We start from the raw sequence: 21,387 nt of genomic DNA, 5'->3' as shown, positions 1-21,387 counted from the left end.
GTGTGTGCACGCATCTGCTTCTGCAGTCCTGGGACTTCAACTCAGGGCTTGGGTGCTGTCCTTGAGCTTTTATACCGAAGGCCAGTGCTCAGCTATTTTGAGCCACAACTCTACTTCTGGCTTTTTAGTAGTTAACTAGAGAAAAGAGTCATGGACTCTCCTGCCCAGGCTGGCTTCAGAAATCAGTCCTCAGATCTCAGCCTCCTTAGTAACTAGGATTACAAGTGTGAGCCACTGGCATCTGCAACAATTTCTTTTTCTTTTTTTAATAAACAGCTCTACATTTCCAGTAACAAGTTCTAGTTTTTCCCGTCATTGCCAACATTTGCAGAGTATCTTGGCCTTTGTCATTTTCAGCCTAATTAGTATATTATGGTATCTTCTGGTTTTAATTTATATTGTTTGTGAAGTGTTTTCATTGAGTCAATGGTTATTTGTGATTACAGAAATCTCAAAATTTGTGAGAAGTGGCCAAATATTTTACTCATTAAAAATTAAGTTTTTTTGATATTTCAGATTCATTCATTGAATTATGAATAGTTTATTATGTGGCTTGCCTCTTTAAATGTAATCAATATTGTTGCTGCAGATTCTTTTACCAAGATAAAAATCACTTGTCCCTTTGAACTAAACTGTTTGCATTGCATTTATTTTGGAAAGTTCAGCTGATTTGGAGAACAGAAAATGGGTAGAGTCTAAATAATGAATTCAGAAATGTCAGAATAAAAGTAGGAAATGACCATTCAGTAATATCTCAGTGTACAAGTCTCTTTATTTTTTAAATCAGTTCCCTGAAGCCATTTTCTAAACCATCTTATTGCTTATGATTGCCCTTTACCTTATTTTCCACTTTTAGAAACCTAACTTACCATTTCACATTTCAGGAAGGAAAAAAAAGTTCAAAATGCTCAAACTTTAAATGACAAGTTTTTTTTTAAAATTGTATCACAAGAATAAAAGGGATTTTAGAAGCCTATGTTGCTAGACAGGCACTATGTCTCATGCCTGTAATAACAGCTACTAAGGAAGGCAGAAAGCACAGTTTGAGGCTAGCCTGGGCAAAAAGTTAGCAAGATCTCTTCCCAGTCAATAGCTGAGAATGGTGGCATGTGCCCGTCACTCCAGCTTTGCAGGAAGCATCATTAGCAGGATCTTGGTCCACGTCATCCATCTGTGACATAAATGTTAGACCCTGTCCCCCAAACAACAACATAAAAGGTGTGGCTCAAGTGGCAAGATTTCATGCCTAACAAGAGAAGACCCTAAGTTCAAATTCAAGCACTACCTGGACCCCCCAACTCCAAGAGAAAAGAAAAAGGGCCTAGAGCTCTTGATCTAGTTATGACGAGGACTGACTATAGCTGTGGCCTAAGTTCATCTTGATGCCTGCTTTTGTAAATAAAGTAATTAAAGCAGATACATGTTTTGTGTTGTATGTTTTCTGTGTTTCTATTATGTTACAGTGGTAGACTTGATACACCAAAGACTATTTGGCCTACAAAGCCTAAATTATTTTATTTGGTTCCTCACAGTGAAAATGTTCTGGCTCCTGCCTCTCAGCAGAAATACGGTGAAGTTGTTTCTGTTAGAGTGAACACTCAAGATGTTCCTTCGGAGATGCAGTCACCATTCAGGATAAGGGGGTGGGGGAGCTTTCCAGAAAATTAGAACTGATCTTAAAGGGCTTGACCCTTAAAACTACTAAATATACTTACAGGTAGCATTGTGAATACAGTGTTTAAACACTGTTGGAAGTAAACACTGTTGATACTGGAGTATTTGAGGGTACTTAAGTTAGTCATACAGCTGTATGAGATCTTCCAAGAGCACATTTACCACATATGCAGCTCTCTTTGGTCTTGTGAGTCCCTTCCTTCTCCAAATGGTAATAAAAGTGGGAGGTTGATTAAGAGAGTATCTAAGGATTAGTCTTGAAGAACAGAATGAGCAGAGTAAAGACAAAGAAGGAAAGTATTCATTAAATTGAAAGGATCTTTGTTGTTGGTTTCTTGAGGAATAGAAAAAGTCTTTAGATGATTTATCCTTCCAAAACACATAGGAAAATGAGTGACATCAAGATTGCTGTAGGAATTCTTAGGTGAGTACTGTTCTTAAAATTCCTTTTGCGATTGTGGGCTGGGAAGGTGGCTCAGTGGTAGAATGCTTGCCTTGCATGCATGAGGCCCTGGGTTTGATTCCTCAGCACCATATAAGCAGAAAAAGCCGGAAGTGGCGCTGTGGCTCAAGTGGTAGAGTGCTTACCTTGAGCTGAAGAGCTGAGGGACAGCACCCAGGCCCAGAGTTCAGGCCCCACGACCAACCCCCCCCCCCCAAAAAAAAAAAAATTTTTTTTTTTTTTTGCAAGCTAGATGCCAAAGGCTCATGCCTATAATCCTAGCTACTCAGGAGGCTGAGATCTGAGGATTGTGGTTCAAAGCCAGCCCAGGCAGGAAAGTCCAAGAAACTCTTATCTCCAATAAACTACTCAAAAAAAACCCAGGAAGTGGCACTGTGGCTCAAGTGGTAGAGCACCAGCCTTGATCAAAAAGAAGCTCAGGGACAGTGCCCAGGCCTTGGACTGGAAAAAAAACAATTTTTGTACATGTCTTTGCGTTAGATGGTAAGCATTTTTATTAATAGGACAAATTACAGAGTCCCATTTCTTTCTTCCTTCTTTTACCTGTATTTTGCCAGTGTTGAGGATTCCTGTGCCCTTTGTGGTCTCAGGCAAATGCTGTTAAGTGTCTTTGGTCTTTCTGTCCAATTTTGTTTATCCTGCTGACTGTCACTTACTGACCTAGCTTACACTGAAATTGTATTCAGAAAATCACTTGGTATCATCCATAAATTTAATTTTCATAGGCAATAGCATTTATTGTTGAATACTCAAAAATAAAAAGCTGTGTATTATAGTTTTTGTCATGTTTATTTTTTTCCCCACACATTATGAGAACCATTCCATCAGATGTAACTGAAGTAGGAGTTGAATATGTGATGGCATTGTTTATAATCACAACTCATGTGAAGAAGACATTTTGTTGGTGTTCTACTTTCTTCCTTTTTTATTAATTAGAACTAATATCTACATTATATTTCTTAATACAGGATAGTTTTATTAAAATAGGGCTGTAAATAAAGATAAATTTTACTTTGAATCTAAAGTTTAAATATGATCATAGTTTGATCTCAAATGAGAAAAATAACATGTAAATATAAGATACTGTTAATTTTTATAAATTCATAGCAGTAAGACCAATATTTCTGTTTCAGTTTCGTTTTTTATCAATTGGTAGGCTATCTTTTGATAGTTTATCACATTTGCTTATTAAAGTATTATATTAAGCTTTTCACTGAGTATTTAAGTTGTACATTTTAGCATGATATTTTTCCTGGTTTGTTTATCTTCTAAATAAAATACTTATGAAATGCTATGAGTTGCCATACCTGAAGATAGAGAAGAACATGGAATTGTTCTTTTGTTTTTTTTTTTTTTTGTTTTTTTTTTTTTTTTTTTTTTTTTTTTTTGGGCCCAGTCATGGGGCCTGAACTCTGGCCCTGGGCGCTGTCCCTCAGTTCTTCAGCTCAAGGCTAGTACTCTACCACTTGAGCCACAGCACCACTTCCGGCTTTTTTCTTTTTGCTTATGTGGTGCTGAGGAATTGAACCCAGGGCCTCAGGCATGCAAGGCAAGCGCTCTACCACTGAGCCACCTTCCCAGCCCGTTCTTTTGAAGTTGAGAATGCAGCATGAAACCTACTTACAGTGTGCTTGTTTTAACATATGCCTTGGGTATTTAAGAACTTAAACATGTTCTTCATGAAGAAAATAAAAGCACTGTTGAAGTCACACACATCTGCTAAAGTCATAACCTCCTGATTTTTTGGACAGTTAATACTTAGGTTTAAATTTCTAAATTTTATTGTTAGTCATGGGTTTGGAGAATGGCATTCAGAGGTGTCAATATAGGTAATAATAAAAGTAATCAATTTTCTCATGTCTTCTGTACAGAAATGCTTTTTTTTTTTTACTTAAAATGCAATTATTTCTGTGTAAGTTGAATAATTAACATCTATACATAAATGCAATCTATAGGGCTGGGAAGGTGGCTCAGTGGTAGAGCGCTTGCCTTGCATGCCTGACTCCCTGGGTTCGATTCCTCAGCACCACATAAGCAAAAAGAAAAAAGCCAGAAGTGGCACTCACAGCGGTAGAGCACTAGCCTTGAGCTGAAGAGCTGAGGGACAGTGCCCAGGCTCAGAGTTCAGGCCCCACGACCAGACCCAAAAAACAAAAAAATCAAAAAATAAATGCAATCTATAGTAAAAATTGAAATTTACAAAGGTAGTCTTCAGTTTTAAATAAATTTAATGTTCTAAGAACAGAACTTGCATTACTAAAAATCCTCAAAAATATACTGAAATAATTTTTTTGAATACAAAATTATCTTATTTTGAAAATGCATGCAGGTTTTAATGTTTTGACACTTAGCTTATATAGTTTATTCTTACTGATGTTCACACACAGTAGTTGAGCCCTCTTTGCCCTTTGATTTGGCCACTTAACCTGTGTTATAATTTTACATTTTTACAATTCATGATTTTGGTCAGTTTTATCTATTCATGTAAGTTATGATAGCACAACCAACTTTTGATTATCCATGATAAATGATAAAAATGCAAAGTATAAAATTTACAGTTTTAATTTTAAGATTTTATGTGCGCCAGCCAGTATCTTTGTTTCCAATTAGGAAAATCTGTAGTCTACCAAGTCACTTCAGAAAACTTTTTGGTAATGGCTTCTAAGAAGTAAGCCAGTTGACAGCTTGTGCCATTTTATTTTTTTTATGAATCTTTATAATGACTCCTCACTAAAGGACAATGGGGAGAGGAAAGCACAGAGCCTGAGGTATTCACATGCCAAATAATCCTCCCTTGATAGATATAGCAAACAAATCTAGTATTTTATAGAAAGCTTTCCTAATTTATCTTGGGAGTATATCATTCTGACCAAGAGATGCTATCACAAACAACGGTAACATAGGAGTAAAATATACATATTATATCTCATGATTGATAGAATGTACTGAGTCTTATTAAAGTATTTTTCTGAGTTGGGCATGATGACTCAAGCTTAAGCCTGTAATCCCAGCTATTTGGAAGGTAGAGATTGGAGATACTGTTTTGAGGCCAGTCTAGACAAAGAAGACTTCATCATAACCAATGATTGGGTGTTGTACATACCTTTATCCCAGCTGTGGAGGAGGACTAATTGCTGGGCACTGTAGTGTGAACTTGTCATCTCCAGCTATACTTGAAGGCACAAGTAAGAAGATCAGGCTGATAGGGGTATAAATCAGGACTCTTATCTCAAAAACAACCACTGTAAAAAGGAACTAGAGCTGTGGCTTAAATGATAGGGTATCTGCCTATAAGCGTGAGGCCTTGAGATCCATCCTCTTTACCACCCAAAATAAGAAAAGTATCATGTAACCAAACCCTTATTGTATACCATTTACATTGTAAGTATGGAAGTTTTTCACTGTTAGCCCCCATTGAAAGGTGAAGTTGAAACTGCCCTTTCATTCTCTTTGTATTTAGAATCTCAGTAATTCTAGCTAGCAAAATTAGAACCTCATAAATAAAAAAGGAGAACTAGATTCCAAGTGGTTGCAGAGTTACACATTTCATTCAACTCTTGTGCTGGCCTAGGAATTTGTATTTCTCTATATGCCCTCCTCACAATTGATATGGCTCCATAGATACTCAAGACTGCATTTAAAGCAGTATCCAGACTTTTAGAATTACATTATTGGAAATAACTTTTTAACTATAAAGTTTAAGATAGGTGGGTTTTGTTACAGTCCTTTATATTCAAGAGAAAACCATAGTGAGAGACTTGAACCTCTTATTTCTGTATTGAAGTAAGCCAGAGAGATTGGGTTCTATATCCCAGAGCTGGATTTTTAATTTCTGTCCATTTGCAATGAATTTGTTTTCAAAGCCTTTTAAATCAGTTCATTGAGATACTTGGATAATTGCTGTTTCTAATTTTCGTCATAGAACTCTTAGAAAATAATCATACAGGTAGTGTTGATTAAATATTTTGATTATCATCAACAATATTATTACTCGTTCAAATTATTGAACTTTTTAAAAGCCATTCTGATTTTCCATTTCATTAAAAAAATGAAAACTGGTTTACTATTTTGAAGTTTGAACTGTTTCAAACATTTAAAGCTTGATATAAGAATCACAAGTAATAGTCAGGTGACATTTAAACATTAAATTCAATAATATGATTACTTGAATTTTGAGAATGTGCTGGTAGGAGAAAAGTAAAAGCAGACTTACATTTAATATATGTCTATATATGTTTGCATAACTTCTCTTTAGCTTTATTATGTATGTATGCATGCATGCATATATGCATGTATTTGGTGCTGGGGCTTGAACTTAGGGCCTGAACACTATCCCTGAACTTTGTTGCTCAAGGCTAGTACTCTATCACTGGAGCCACAGTTCTACTTCCAGCTTTTTGGTAGTAAATTGGATGTAAAAGTCCCAGGGACTTTTCTGCGGCTGTCTTTGAACCCTGATCCTCAGATCTCAGTCTCTTTCTTGAGTAGATAGGATTACAGGCATGAGCCAGAAGAACCTGGCCAACATTCTATTCTAATTCCTATGTTTTTGAATTCTATACTGGGCATTCTTTTTTAAATTACAATGGAAAAAGATTACAGTGTTTTTAAATATAAAAAGGTATGAAATTCAGTTTGTCATGAAGCAAATATTCTGAGTATTCTAATGGCTCTTTTAAAATAATTTTTTATTTTCCAGGTAAGTTTTCTTCTACGCTCTATGAGACTGGTGGCTGTGATATGTCACTTGTGAATTTTGAACCAGCAGCACGAAGAGCATCAAATCTCTGGTAAGTCTGGAAACATTAGGAGTATATATTCATTTAGATATATTTTCCATGTCTATAAGCCTTCAAGTATAAAAATACCTTAAAAATTATTTAGTTTGGAAAAATGGTGTATACTCATGTGTATATGTTTTGCAACATTATAAATATTGTGATGTGGACAAATCTAGCTAATGTATAAGTAGTACCTTATTTTTATACTATTTTTTGTGGTAAAGACTTAAAATCAATTTTTCAAATACACTGTACATATTGTGAGTCACAGTGTGAGATCTAAAATCTTTATATATTTAGAATAAAAGTATATACTGAAAAATAAATTTTTTTGTAAAGTTTATCGTAGGAGTGTTTCCAATTTAGTTATAGATGTCATGCTCTCTATATTGTGTGATATTAGAAATCTTATCAGAAAAATAATTGCATAACAGTACAGAATTATCAGATTTCTTTATGAAATATTATTTCATGATAAGGTTTTCATCAATGTCTTTTAAAATAACCAACTGTTGGCCAGGTGCCAGTGGCTCACACCTGTAATCCTAGCTATTCAGGAGGGTGAGATTTGAGGATCTTGTTTCGAAGCCAGTGTGGGCAAGAAAGTCTGTGAGACTCTTATCTCCAATAAACTACTCACAGTGCCCAAAGAGGCACTGTGGATCAAGTGGTAGAGTGCTATCCTTGAGCCAAAGAAGCTCAAGGACAATGCCCAGGTCCAGAGTTCAAGCCCTAGGACTGGCAAATGTACAGACAAAACCAACTTTTCATTTTGTTTTAGTTTTTTTTTTAACCTAGTTTAAAGGAAGAATTTCTTAAATTTTTTTCTATTAGTTAAGTAGTTATATAAAAGAATTGCCATTTAATAAAGCAGTATATGAATAAAATATATTATTTATTTTTGTCAGTCGTGGGGCTTGAACTCTGGGCCTGAGCGCTGTCCCTCAGCTCTTCAGCTCAAGGCTAGCACTCTACCACTTGAACTACAGAGCCATTTCTGGCTTTCTCGTGGTTTATTGGAGATAAGTTTCACAGACTTTCTTCTTGCCTGGGCTGGCTTTGAACCACGATCCTCAGATCTCAGCCTCCTGAGTAGCTAGGACTGCAGGTATGAGACACTGGCACCTGGCTGTATCTTAAAATTGATCTTAGGTTTTCTCTTTCCTGTTAGGAAAGAATTTATAAAAGAGAAGGAAAAAAGCAGATTAGAAATCCATATCATTTTAGTTATGGAATATATTAAACTTTAGTTTTTTTTGTCTTACTGGGCATGAGATTCAGATTGGTGCTTTAGAATCCATTATTAGTTACCTAGTTCACTTTCCTCACAAGGGTCATTTGATCCTGTTGTTGTATTCCATTTAGTAATATGTTCATTTAGCAAAAAGATACAGAATTTTTGACACCTGACTAATTTTTTAGTGTTTAAGTTTCAGCATGTTTATTTCGTTCCGGTACAGATTAATCCTGTCAAAATTTATGAAGTTAGAGTTATTTATTTGCTCTGCCTGTAGCACAGTAGAGACATTTGGGGGGTGGAGAATAGAAATCCATCATATTTATTGTAATTCAAATGAAGATGATTCCTTACATTTCAAATATGGTAAAGGCTAATTTTAATCTCCAAACTGTACTGAACTGTCATATTCTAGGCTATTTTATATTACAACTTAAGTTTATTCTGTTTTTCTTGGTTCTAATCAGTTTGGTAATTGCTCTCCTTGGATTATCTCATTTAAACACTTTCACAAGAACATAGTGATACAGACACGACTGTGTTGCTGATGAGAAAACAGAGATATAAAGAAATTAGGTAGTTTGTCCAAATTCAGAGCTCTGAACGTGTCCAGGCATGGTGACACATGCCTTTTACAAGGCTAATGTAGGAGGAACATGAGTTCTAGGTAGGCTGGGCTGTACAGTGAGACCCTATCTCAAAGCAGACTAGCAAACACACCCTAAAATTTGAACATAGAGCCTCTGATCCAAAAGCTATGTCATAATGGCAATTCTAGGAAATGCCATTTTGCATTTTGAAGTATACAGAAAAAGAAAGTGTAAATATCATCTGATTATTAAGGATTTATTTTTCTTTCTACCATTTGACAAGCTGTTTATACCCTGAAGTCTTTTCCATTTTATTTTAGTGACACGGATTCTCACGTATCCAGTTCTACCTCAGTTCGATTTTACCCACATGACGTGGTAGGTTTCTCTTCATTTTGATAACATCTTTTCAGATTAAATCTGAAAAATATATTTCTGTAGGTACCAAGTTGTCATTTTTTATTGAAAACTATGACAAAGTCCTCTCTTTGCTGTACTTCTGTGAATCTCTTCTATGTTCTTGGATAAGATTCAAAGATTTAATTAGCCATATTTATGAATTATCAAATGTATGATTTCTATCTTGAGGGAATGTAAAGGTCCATTCACTCACCTATTTGTGCCATTTTAAATTGTCAATAGTTTGAGTTGATATAGTTATTAACGATTGGTTATTATTTATCTGCCACTGTTTTGGAGGGTTTAGTAATGCATTATTATATACAAAATATGTCATACATGATACAGTAGGGATTTTAAAGAATAATGTTACTTTTGTTAGTAAGCTGTAGATTCAATCTGGAAAGACAAAATGGTTGAAGTCCTAATAAGCAACACATAGAGATACATACACATATATGTATATACACATGACATATATCACATATATGTACATATGTATATACATGCATGAATTTTGGATTTAATACCCAAGGGGTAGAAGATGAATTACGAGCAGAGTTTAAAGATTACAGATGTGAATTGACATTGAGAAGTGAACATTCAGCATTAGCTAGATACATTTTGCTCATTACAACTAGGGGCTGGGTAAGGAATAAAGATGCTGTGAGATGTTCTACAGTTAGATGCACAGCCCCCATCAAAAAGATTATCTAGCTCTGAGTCATGCTGATGTCAAAGTTGAAAACTCCTAACATAGATGGTAAGAAAAACATGTTTTGGGAGTAACTATTGATGTTTAAGAGATAGATATGACTATATCATATATGGGAGGAAGAAATTGTCTACTCTCATACATATATTTGTTTTTGTTTTTTGTTTTGTTTTTTTTTGGTTGGTTGTGGGCCTGAACTCTGGGCCTGGGCGCTGTCCCTCAGCTCTTCAGCTCAAGGCTAGCGCTCTACCACTTGAGCCACACCGCCACTTGCGGCTTTTTCTGCTTATGTGGTGCTAAAGAATTGAACCCAGGGCCTCATGCGTGCAAGGCAAGCACTCTACCACTGAGCCACCTTCCCAGCCCTCGTACATATATTTGGAAAGTAAAGACTTCCTTTACTTTTTTGATATTACATATACTGAAAACTATAGGAAAGCAAAATGAGAAGATGATCATCATATTGTTTTCCACTTTTAACAATATGGGAAACTGTAAAATGCTTCCTATTCCATTGTCAGAGACAGTGAATTTTCTTTTATTTTAGTGGAAAGAGAAATTTTAGAACAGATAGAGAGATAGGCTAAAATTAAATTTCCTTTATAGCTCCAGATAAGGAGCTTGCCAAAACAAAATTGAGTAGGCTTGGAAGCAGTGATAACTATAAAAAGAGACAGTAGAAGAAAATGAGAGACGATGGCTCATATTTGCCACTAACTGTGAGGTTCATAGCTTAATGAGGAAAGAGCATAACTGCATTAGGGAGAAGAGACCCATAGATGATGCACTGTGAGTGGTGTTGATGTATTCATTACCTATAGTCATAAATGTTAGGATTTTTAAATACTTTTCAGAATGAAACCTTTGCAAAAGGCCTTTTATATTAATTTGCTTTGTCTTAGTTCATTTTGGGTTGTCATGTAGTAGTTTCTAATGATCTTTAAAAAGTTTTCACAAGGAGTGGACTAGAGGAGAGAATTAAGGGTTTAGATAATCTACAAGCTGAGTAGAAACCTGTAATCAAGTTAAATATTCTTAAAGATCGTTTAATCTTTTTAATGCTGACTTTCTTTTAGCTCTCTCTCCCACAGATTCGGTTGAATAGACTGTTGACCATCGATACAGATTTGTTGGAACAGCAGGACATTGATCTAAGCCCTGACTTAGCAGCCACTTATGGTCCAGCAGAAGAAGCTGCCCAAAAGGTTAAACATTATTACCGCTTTTGGATCCTACCCCAGCTTTGGATTGGCATTAACTTTGACCGACTCACACTTTTGGCACTGTTTGATAGGTAAGAGTATAGTGTGATATTAAAGAAACATGATTTAGTTTTAAGTTGAAGTGTTACTGACGACCATTGAAGTTTTTTTTTTTTTTTTTTTTTTTTGGGTCAGGTTGTGGGGCCTGAACTCTGGGCCTGGGCGCTGTCCCTCAGCTCTTCAGCTCAAGGCTAGCACTCTACCACTTGAGCCACAGTGCCACTTCTGGCTTTTTTTTTTCTGCTTATGTGGTGCTGAGGAATCGAACCCAGGGCCTCATGCATGCAAGGCAAGCGCTCTACCACTGAGCCACCTTCCCAGCCCTCTCTGTGCTTTTTTTTTTGCTCTAGGCTAGTGCTCTACCACTTTGAGTGTCAGCACCATTCCTGGTTTTCTGGTGGTTAATTGGAGATAAGGGTCTCATTGGCTTTCCTGCCTGAGATAGCTTTAAACCACCATCTTCAGATCTCAGCCTTCTGAGTAGTTAGGATTACAGGTGTGAGCCACTGGCACCCTGCTAAAATAGCATTTTAAATTTAACTTTCTATGAATTTATTTGAGACTTTTTCATCATTTACACTTGATGTCTTTGTCATTCAGATTGTTAACCATTTTGCCACATTTCCAAATACATTTTAATAGAAGTAAAATTGTATATTTATGAGAGTAGAATAATGAAAACCATTAAAATAGTTTAAAAAGGCAGGATAGAGGGATAAAGAAAGAGTAACGGGGTAAGTTTGATCAAAGTACATTATATAGAGGTATGGAAAATCACAATAAAACCCCTCTGTATAATTAATGTACATAAAAAAGAAAACACAGGACCTACAGTAGATGTTATAATTGGAACTCCACAATCTGCTTCATCATTTTTTTGTAAGAATTTGTTTTATGTCCATATGAAGTTATGTGTTATTTCCTTTATATTTTGTTCAGTTTTGTGGCTTGAATTTACGCCCCCATGCTCTTGCACAGCTTTTCCGAGCACAACTGGCACTCTACCACTTGAGCCACACCTCCAGTTTTGACTTTTTGCTGATTAATTAGAGATGAGTCTTGAGAATTTGTGTGCTCTAGCTGGCTCCAAACTTCAGTTCTTGGATTTTAACCTACCAAGTATTATAGGCATGAGCCACCTGTATTTGGCCCAAATTTTGTTTCTATATGCTCAAAAACCTTATTCAAACATGGTATCCACAATAATCTCAGCAAGCTTCATTGTGATGCTTTCCCTTTCTTTCACTCTGGTTTTTGTATTCATGATATATGCACTCGTAAATATTTTTTCTGTTGGCAGAAATCGTGAGATCCTGGAAAATGTATTAGCTGTCATCCTGGCTATTCTTGTGGCTTTTTTGGGATCCATTCTTCTCATACAAGGCTTCTTCAGAGATATCTGGGTTTTCCAGTTCTGCTTGGTCATAGCCAGCTGTCAGTACTCACTACTCAAGGTACTACCACCATTTCTTCTGTGCATGATGTAGAATAAGTAATAGCTATATCAAAAGGTAGAACTTGCATACCTATCACTGAGTTATATAGGAGGACAATCATTTTTAGGCTTGTTTTCCTTGGAGGTTTACATTAACTGTGTATAGAACCAGGAGGACCTGCACTTTTCTAAATTTTTTTTGGTAGTATTGGGGATTAAACTCAGGAGCTCACACTTGCAAGACAGGTACTCTAGTATTTGAGCCATGCCTCCAGCTCGTTTTTGCTTTATTTTCAAAGTTGGGTATTGTTTTATGCCTGGGCTGTCCTGAGCTATGCTTCTTCTGGTGTCACTGGGATGACAGGTATGCACCACTGCACCAACTCATTGTGATTTCTGGGCACACACACATAAAAATACCATGTCAGTTTTGTTTTCCTTTTGTGCTAGTACTGGGTTTTAAATTCAGGGCCTGGGTGCTATCCCAGAACTGTTTTTGCTCAAAGTTCCACTTACAGATTTTTTTATTGTTAAATGGAGATAAGATTCTCATAACTTTCCTGCCCAGGCTGGCTTTGAAATATAGTCCTCAGATCTCAACCTTCTAAGTAGCTAGGATTACAGGCATGGGCTTAGTAGCATCTGGCTCAAGTGTTAGTTTTAAGCTTTCAAAATCATAGGAAAACCAAACACATCAGCTCATGTGTACTACTATAATTTTTATCTTCTACTTAAAATCAGTGTGGACTGCTACCAGTGACTTCCTTTCTTTCTTAATTAGTAAATAGTTTTGCTTTCCTTGAGTTATTTGCTTATATATGCTAGTATGTAGAGCCTATAGGCTGAGTAGGCTGATAGCTTCTTGTTTTGCTGTTTCTATTCTGTCTCTCTGTCTCTGTCTCTCTCTGTGTCTTTGTCTCTGTCTCTGTCTCTCTCTCTCTCTTGTTTACTCACTAGCCATACATCTGGAATAGGTCATCCAGGTTATCTGTACCATTTCTTTAAGATCATCCTATATTTCATTGAAGTCCTAAATTAGAGATTGGTGACTGTTAATTGTCATTCCTCATGCGCATTTTCAGTGAGGGCTGTGTCATTCACTACTTGTTATTATTTTATTTTTCTGTCCTCACTGGCACACGATAACTGCACAACCTAGTGGTCCTCACATTCTTCAGATAGTTCTCCTTTGTTGACACTTTCAGTCTCCTTTAGACTTCTCATCAGTTTCTGTGTGTGTGTGTGTGTGTGTGTGTGTGTGTGTGTGTGTGTGTGTGTGTGTGTGTGTGTGTGTGTGTGTGTGTACATGTATGCTGCTATTGGAGTTTGAACTCAGATTGACCCTGTTTCTGCTTTTTTACATCTAGGCTAGTGTACTACTACTTAAATCTTTTCTACCTGGGCTGGCTTTGATTGGTGATGCTCAGGGCCCAGCCTCCTGAGTAGCTAGGATTACAGACATGAGTAACCAACCAGTAGTTGGCTTCCTTTCTTTCTTTATCTCAGTATCAAATAACCAAATCTCTTTGATTAAATTTGGTGCTTCTGTGTTAAAATCACTGTTCTTCATTTCCACCTGTTCTTTCAATGACCTTAAGTTATACTTTTATTGCTTTAAACAATTAAATTTACTCCTTTGCTTTAATCCCTAGTTCCATTAATTTTGTCCACTGTTTTCTCACCAATATGGCTGAATAGTGAGAAAGGAAAATGTGATTAAGATTTTTTAAACCGTGTGACCAGAAGAATAGTAGTTATAAAATGAAATAAGAACAGAAATAAAAGTTTTTAGATGGTAGGTGTTGAAATTGAGTTTAAAGATTACCTAGCCTCCTGTTCAGCCAATGGCTAAATTTGAAGTTCAGTAAGGTTAATGCAGTGTGGAATTGTGGAATAGTGGCAAACCATCCTAGTGAAATTATTTAGTATGCTGTAGCAAATGAACTGGAATTTGGGTGGAAGTATTTGCATGGTACCTTTGGTACCTTTGGAACATTTTTATAACAAGTCAATAAGGTTTCTTCCACTTATATAGCTGTATTGCCTTTGATTATTTTAATGGGCAAATGTACATAACTAGTTAAAATACCAAATATTTGTGGGCAGAACTAGAATTCTCATGAACTAACCCATATTGTTATTCAGTTGCCAAGTGAAGTCATAGCCCATGAGAAAGAATTCTCTCTCAACTATATATAACATGCAGCCATGATTCAAGTATAAGACCATGTGTGTATCTAGTATTTGACACTTCAAAAACATGAAGACATGAATTATTAATATAAGTAAGTAAGGGTGAGGAAATATGTGAACTGCTTTTAAAATCAGAGTGACACCAATGTCTGGAGCTGATGTTTCATCTTTGGAACATAATACAGGTCATTTCTTGATTATGGAATTTTTGTTGTTCTTGGTCATGGGGCCTGAACTCTGGGCATGGGCACTGCCCCTCAGCTCTTCAACTCAAGGCTAGTGCTCTACCACTTGAGACATAGCACAACTTTTGGCTTTTTTCTGCTTATGTGGTGCTAAGGAATCGAATTCAGGGCCTCATGCATGCAAGGCAAGCACTCTACCACTGAGCCACCTTCCCAGCCCTGATTATGTAATATTTATTTGAAATTGCTTGTCATTTTAAAAGTTGCTTTTAATATGTAAAATCACCATCAGTTCAATAGTTCAATCTGTCTTTCTGTTTCATTTTTAGAGTGTGCAACCAGATTCTTCTTCCCCCAGACATGTAAGTCATTCCTAATATGGCAGTCATTTTTAGTTCCTTATCACTTACCAAGTTCTTTTTTTCCTTTTGGCATTGTTTGGATTGAAATGAGATTAATGTCATTATTTTCTCATCTAAATTTTGATTCTGTGTGGTTGATTTATCAGCATGAAATAAAATGGCATTGTACTGATAGACTCTAAATCTTGGTTGAAAGAATATAATGATTCATTTTTTGACTGTTTCAGGAGAAGTCAATCACAGGTAATTAGTTCATTAATAAATATTGAATAATGAATTGTGAATAAATATTAAAAATAGAGTTTCGAAGTAAGGAAACTTATTGTTTTACTTTGAGAATCATTAGGAGCAAGAATAGAAAGTATAATTCTTTAGTACTTTAATGATGAAAAACTTGTTATTCACTGTGTAACTTTGCACAAAATATTACCTGCTTAGCACTACTTATGTGACATATGATCTGATCTTGGATCTAACTCTTTGCTTATTTAATCAGAAGACCAAAAGACATTCTTTGAAAGTAGCTAAAGCTCCAGGAATAATAGTGTATATTAATCTCTCTCTTTTTCTTTCTTTCTTTCTTTTTTTTGTTGGTTGTTGGGCTTTGAACTCTGGGCCTGGGCGCTGTCCCTCAGTTCTTCAGCTCAAGGCTATCGCTCTACCACTTGAGCCACTGCGCCACTTCCTGTTTTCTGTGTGGTTTATTGGAGTTAAAAGTCTCCCGAGTAGCTAGGATTACAGGTGTGACCCACCAGCGCCCACCCTGCTCTCTCTCTTTTTCTTTTTTTGCCACTCCTGGGACTTGACATCAGGCCCTAAGCACTGGCCTAGAGCTTCTTTTGCTGAAAGCTGGCACTCTACCACTTGAGCCACAACACCACTTCCAGCTTTTTCTGTTTATGTGGTACTGAGGAATCGAACCCAGGGCTTCATGCATGCTAGGCAAGCACTGTACCACTAAGCCACATTCCCAGCCCAGTTATTATAGATAGTATTTTTTTGTCCATGTATAGAATAGTTAATAATGGTAGCAAAACTAAACCAGGAGGAAAATTGGTTTACATTTTTTTTTTAATTTTATTTTATTTTAATTGAGAACATACTGTACAGAGGGGTTACAATTACATGGGCAGGAAAATGCATACATTTCTTACCAAGCAATTGGTTTACATTTTTGATTGATGATGTTTAGTTTGTGTATGTGTGTGCCTCTCCCCCCTCCCCACGTGTGTTCATGTGTACACGGCCCTTTCTTGGGCTTTGAACTCAGGGCCTGTACACTGTTCTAGAACATTTTTGCTCACTTTTCCATTTGCACCACAGCTCTACTTAAGACTTTTTTTTAGGCTGGGGAGAGGAGATGAGAGTCCAGTGAAATTTTCTGCTTGGCCTAGCATCGAACTGTAATCCTTAGAACTCAGGCTAGATCTCAGTAGCTAGGATTACAGGAGTAAGCCACCTGTGCCCAGCTTTGTCAGAATATTATTATTATTATTATTATTATTATTAGTTAGTCGTGGGGCTTGAACTCTGGGCTTGGGCGCTGTCCCTGTGCTCTTCAGCTCAAGGCGAGTGCTCTACCGCTTCAGCCACAGCGCCACTCCTGGCTTTCAAATGGTTTATTGGAAATAAGAGTCTCACAGACTTTTCTGCCCTTTTCTGCCTGGGCTGGCTTTGAATCATGATCCTCAGATCTCAGCCCCCTGAGTAGCTAGGATTATAGGCGTGAGCCACCGGCTCCGGCTTTGTCAGAATATTTTTGAAGCCCAGTGATATGTTTTTTCCCAGCTTTGAATTTTGATGTAATTCCAGGCTTACAGAAAATTTGGAAGGATAGCACAAAAAAAATAATACCATTTATCTAGATTATTTATGTTAACATTTTACCATTCTTACACAATTACATTCTAGTATGCAATCTCTTTCCTGCCTCTCTCTACCTTTTCTTTCTTCATAGACATGATGCCCCTTTATTTCTCAATATCTAGTTTGTATTTCATAGAAATGATTTCGGCATTAATTTAATACTTTTTGAAGTTGGTTTATGAACATTGATATGATGCTGTTTTCCATTCTTCAACTGTTTTTTTTTTATTGTGAAAATACTGTATAGAGGGGTTACAATTACATGGGCAAGATAATGAGTACATTTCTTATCAAGCATTGTAGCCTCCTCCTTTGTTTCCCCTTCCCATCCTCCCCGCCCCATGTCGTCCCCCCCCCCCCCCCACACCAAAGTTGTAAAGTTCGTTTTCAACATAACTACTTGTACATCTCATTGTTGCAATGGGTCTACCTGTATCTTCAACTGTTTTTTGAGTTTGTCTTCAGTTGGCACAAGAAAGTCAAACTTTTTTTTTGTCTGTCTTGGGGCTTGAACTCTAGGCTTGGGCGCTGTCCTTCAGCTCTTCAGGTCAGGGAAAGCACTTTACCGCTTGAGCCACAGTGCCACTTCTGGTTTTCTGGTGGTTTATTGAGTTAAACATCTCGTGCACTTTGCTGTCTGGGCTGGTTTTGAACTGTGATTCTCAGTTCTCAGCCTCCTGAGTAGCTAGGATTACAGGCCTGAGCCACCGGCCTTTTAATCTGAAGGATTTGTCTTTCCTGATTCTGAATTGTTTTGATGGATACAAACCAGTTATTTTATAATCTGTTTCTCACTTTGTATTGATTTTTTTAAATTAAAGGTTACACTTTTTGAGCAGAAATACTATGAAAGTAGTGTTCTTCTCAGTGTATTATGTAAGGATATATGTGATACTGATTTATCCTCTTACTAGGAATATTAAATTTGATGTTTTGGGTAGGAGTAGTATCAGCAGGGTTTCTCAGATCTCTGTAATAATAACCTTTAGGTCTGGATAATTTTCCTTTGAGGGTAGGATGCTGTCTTTTGTATTCCAGAATTCTCTTTGACTTTGCCTCAATAGGTACTAGTAATACCTCACCCAATTTTTATTGGCAATAAAAATGTGTCCAGGCCTTGCTAGATGTCACCTAAGAATCCAGTCCTTCTCTAAACTGCCTTCTCAACTTGTACTGTATGTAATATCATTACTTTCTCCTGTGATTAATAAGTATCTGACCCATTTGTTTTAGAATCTACTGATATTTTTTGCCTGAATCAATTATTATTTCATGGCTATTAAATACTGATTTTATAATTCTTTCAACATGTATTAATTTTTTACTGATAGGAACAGTTTGTCCTCTCTATTGTTTGTTTGTGGACTTGTGCTGCCAGACCTTTGTGTGCTGTGAAAGTGCTCTATCACTAAGCTATACTCTCAGCTTTCCTGTGTGTGTGTGTGTGTGTGTGTGTGTGTGTACATGCATTAGTATGGATTCATGGATTATTTCAGTGGACTATAATGTCACCAAAGGTTATTTTGATGTTCAAATTATTCTGATTTGGCCATTTGGAGTCGGCCAACTTGTCTTTTATGTCTTTTTTATATATCCCTATGACCCTTCAAAGACACTTTTCCTTTTTATAACAACATTAATATTTCAGGTTAATCTTATACTTCCTTACCTTAACCTCAAGTCACCTTTCTATGAAGCCCTGGTTCTTTTTGTGAATAATAATATTTGTAAGTTAGGATCAGGATGGTAGTAATCTTTATTACATTTATTTTTTCTGAATTTACTCAGTAAATAAAAATAGATTTTATCTCCAATAAACTACTCAGAAAAAGCTGGAAATGGCCCTGGAGCTCAACTACTAGAATACTAGCCTTGAGCACAAAGAGGCTTAGGGATAGTGCCGAGGCCCTGAGTTCAAGCCCCAGGACTGCCCTCCCCCACCCCCAAAAAGGAGATATATACATGTATATCCATACATCCTGTATCTATTAAAAGTTTGTATTAGCTGGATACCTGTGGCTCATGCCTATAATTCTAGTTACTCAGAAGGGTGAGATTTGAGGATTGCAGTTTGAAGTCAGTCAGGTCAGGAAAGTTCTTGAGATTCTTATCTCCACAAAAACTTGAATTGCTGTTGTGGCTCAACTTGGTAGAGTGCTAACCTTGAGTGATAAATCTCAGGGACAGCACCCTGGTCTTGAGCTCAAGCTCCAGGATTGGGAAAAAAAAAGTTTATATTGATACCTCTAATTTCAATCTAGTGCTCATTCTATTTTTCTTTTTTTCCATATTTATTTTTCCTACTTGTCTGCAACCATTAGAAACTTACTTTCATAGAGAAATACTTGGAATCCTTAGAATATGTCTTTAATGGTCTCAGTAGCTAGCTGTGATTCCTTATTAAAGTGACACTTGAAACATCTGTCATTCGCAGGGTCATAATCGTATCATTGCCTACAGTAGACCAGTTTACTTCTGTTTATGTTGTGGTCTTATTTGGCTCCTGGATTATGGTAGTAGAAACCTTGCTACAATCAAGTTCAGATTATATGGAATAACTTTCACCAATCCACTGGTGTTTATATCAGCCAGGGATTTAGTTATAGGTGAGTCATCTTCAAGGTATCTCTGATCTTAACTTTTTTTGTACCACAATTCACGAATTCAAAAGTCAAATGGTAAAAATAGTTTTTGTAAGCTTATCTTTCGGTTTATTATAGAATATTCTTATCTGACAAACTATAGTACTATAATAATGGAAAAGACTAAAAAATAATAAATACTACAGTAATTTTTCTGCTCCTAAAGGGGATGCAGTAGAAAATTTTTTCCCTATATTTTAGGTTTATATATATTATGTGAAAATGATTGAAATGATACTTGAAAGTATCAGTGGTTGAAAGAGTTTATTTAATACCTAATCATCTATGAAGAGATAATTTAAAAAGTATTGTAAGTTGGGTGCCAGTGGTTCATGCCTGTAATCCTGGCTACATAAGAGGCTGAGATCTGAAGATCACAGTTTGAAGCTCACCTAGGCAGGGAGACTCATCTCCACTTAACCACCAAAAAGCCCCAAATGGCGCTAGGTTCAAGTGGTAGAACAGTAACCTTGAGCAGAAAAACTCAGGGACAGCATGTAAGCCCTGAGTTCAAGCCCCAGGACTGGTACACACACACACACACACACACACACACACACACACACACACACACACACACACACACACACACACACACACACACACACACACACACACACACACACACACACACACACACACACACACACACACACACACACACACACACACACACACACCATCTAAGCCCTGAGTTCAAGCCCCAAGCCCTGAGTTCAAGCCCCAGGACTGGTACACACACACACACACACACACCATCTAAGCCCTGAGTTCAACAAGCCCCAGGACTGGCACGCACACGCACACCATCTAAGCCCTGAGTTCAAGCCCCAGGACTGGTACACACACTAAGCCCTGAGTTCAAGCCCCAGGACTGACACACACACACACACACACACACACACACACACACACACACACACACACACACGGAGTATAGTTACACACACACACACACACACACACACACACACACACACACGGAGTATAGTTGATCTGGGTGTGGTGGCTCCTGCTAACAATCCTAGCTACTCTGGAGACTGAACTGAGATTAGAAAGACTGTGGTTCAAGGCCAGTCTAGGCAAAAAAGGTTACTAGACCCCCATCTTGACCAATAAAAACCACAATGTGCATCTGTCATCCCAGCTGTGAAGGAATGGTAAGTAAATAGGAACTCACAGTCTAGTTCAGCCAATGTATAAAAGACAGACTGTATCCAAAAAAATAACTAAATCAAAAGGGCTAGGGCGTGGCTTGAGGGATAGAGTGCTTTCCTAGAAAGTGTAAGGCCCTAAGTTCAAGCCCTAGTACTACCCCTCAAAAACCACACTACATAAATTGTTTGAATTTATTTTCACTGCTTAGGATCTTTAAATGAACAAAAAGATAAAATGCATTTTTAACATACTTTTTTTCCTCCTATAGTGTTTACACTCTGTTTCCCAATAGTATTTTTCATTGGTCTCCTGCCTCAGGTGAATACATTTGTAATGTACCTTTGTGAGCAACTGGATATTCATATCTTTGGTGGCAATGGTGAGTTTCTTTATAAATATTTATAGATTGTAGTTTATAAATTATG

General features: G+C 36.9%; 1 protein-coding gene across 6 annotated transcripts in view; it reads left to right on the top strand.

The window, feature by feature from the left end:
- Pcnx1 (pecanex 1) overlaps positions 1-21,387 on the top strand; it is a 167,411-nt gene that overhangs the window by 92,928 nt on the left and 53,096 nt on the right. For 4 of the 6 annotated variants that reach the window (XM_042692870.1, XM_042692871.1, XM_042692868.1 and 1 more), the window contains 7 exons: positions 6,837-6,927; positions 9,066-9,123; positions 10,936-11,153; positions 12,422-12,575; positions 15,264-15,296; positions 19,597-19,768; positions 21,231-21,341. In XM_042692870.1, coding sequence (XP_042548804.1) covers positions 6,837-6,927; positions 9,066-9,123; positions 10,936-11,153; positions 12,422-12,575; positions 15,264-15,296; positions 19,597-19,768; positions 21,231-21,341 — 837 coding nt within the window. The remainder of the gene's footprint in view (positions 1-6,836; positions 6,928-9,065; positions 9,124-10,935; positions 11,154-12,421; positions 12,576-15,263; positions 15,297-19,596; positions 19,769-21,230; positions 21,342-21,387) is intronic. The other 2 variants (XM_042692872.1, XM_042692869.1) reach the window with 1 other exon arrangement.

Source organism: Dipodomys spectabilis, unplaced genomic scaffold (genome assembly GCF_019054845.1).
Source record: "Dipodomys spectabilis isolate Male_0828 unplaced genomic scaffold, ASM1905484v1 ptg000157l, whole genome shotgun sequence".
Lineage (NCBI taxonomy): Eukaryota > Metazoa > Chordata > Mammalia > Rodentia > Heteromyidae > Dipodomys > Dipodomys spectabilis.
This window is presented reverse-complemented; position numbering and strand designations above follow the sequence as displayed.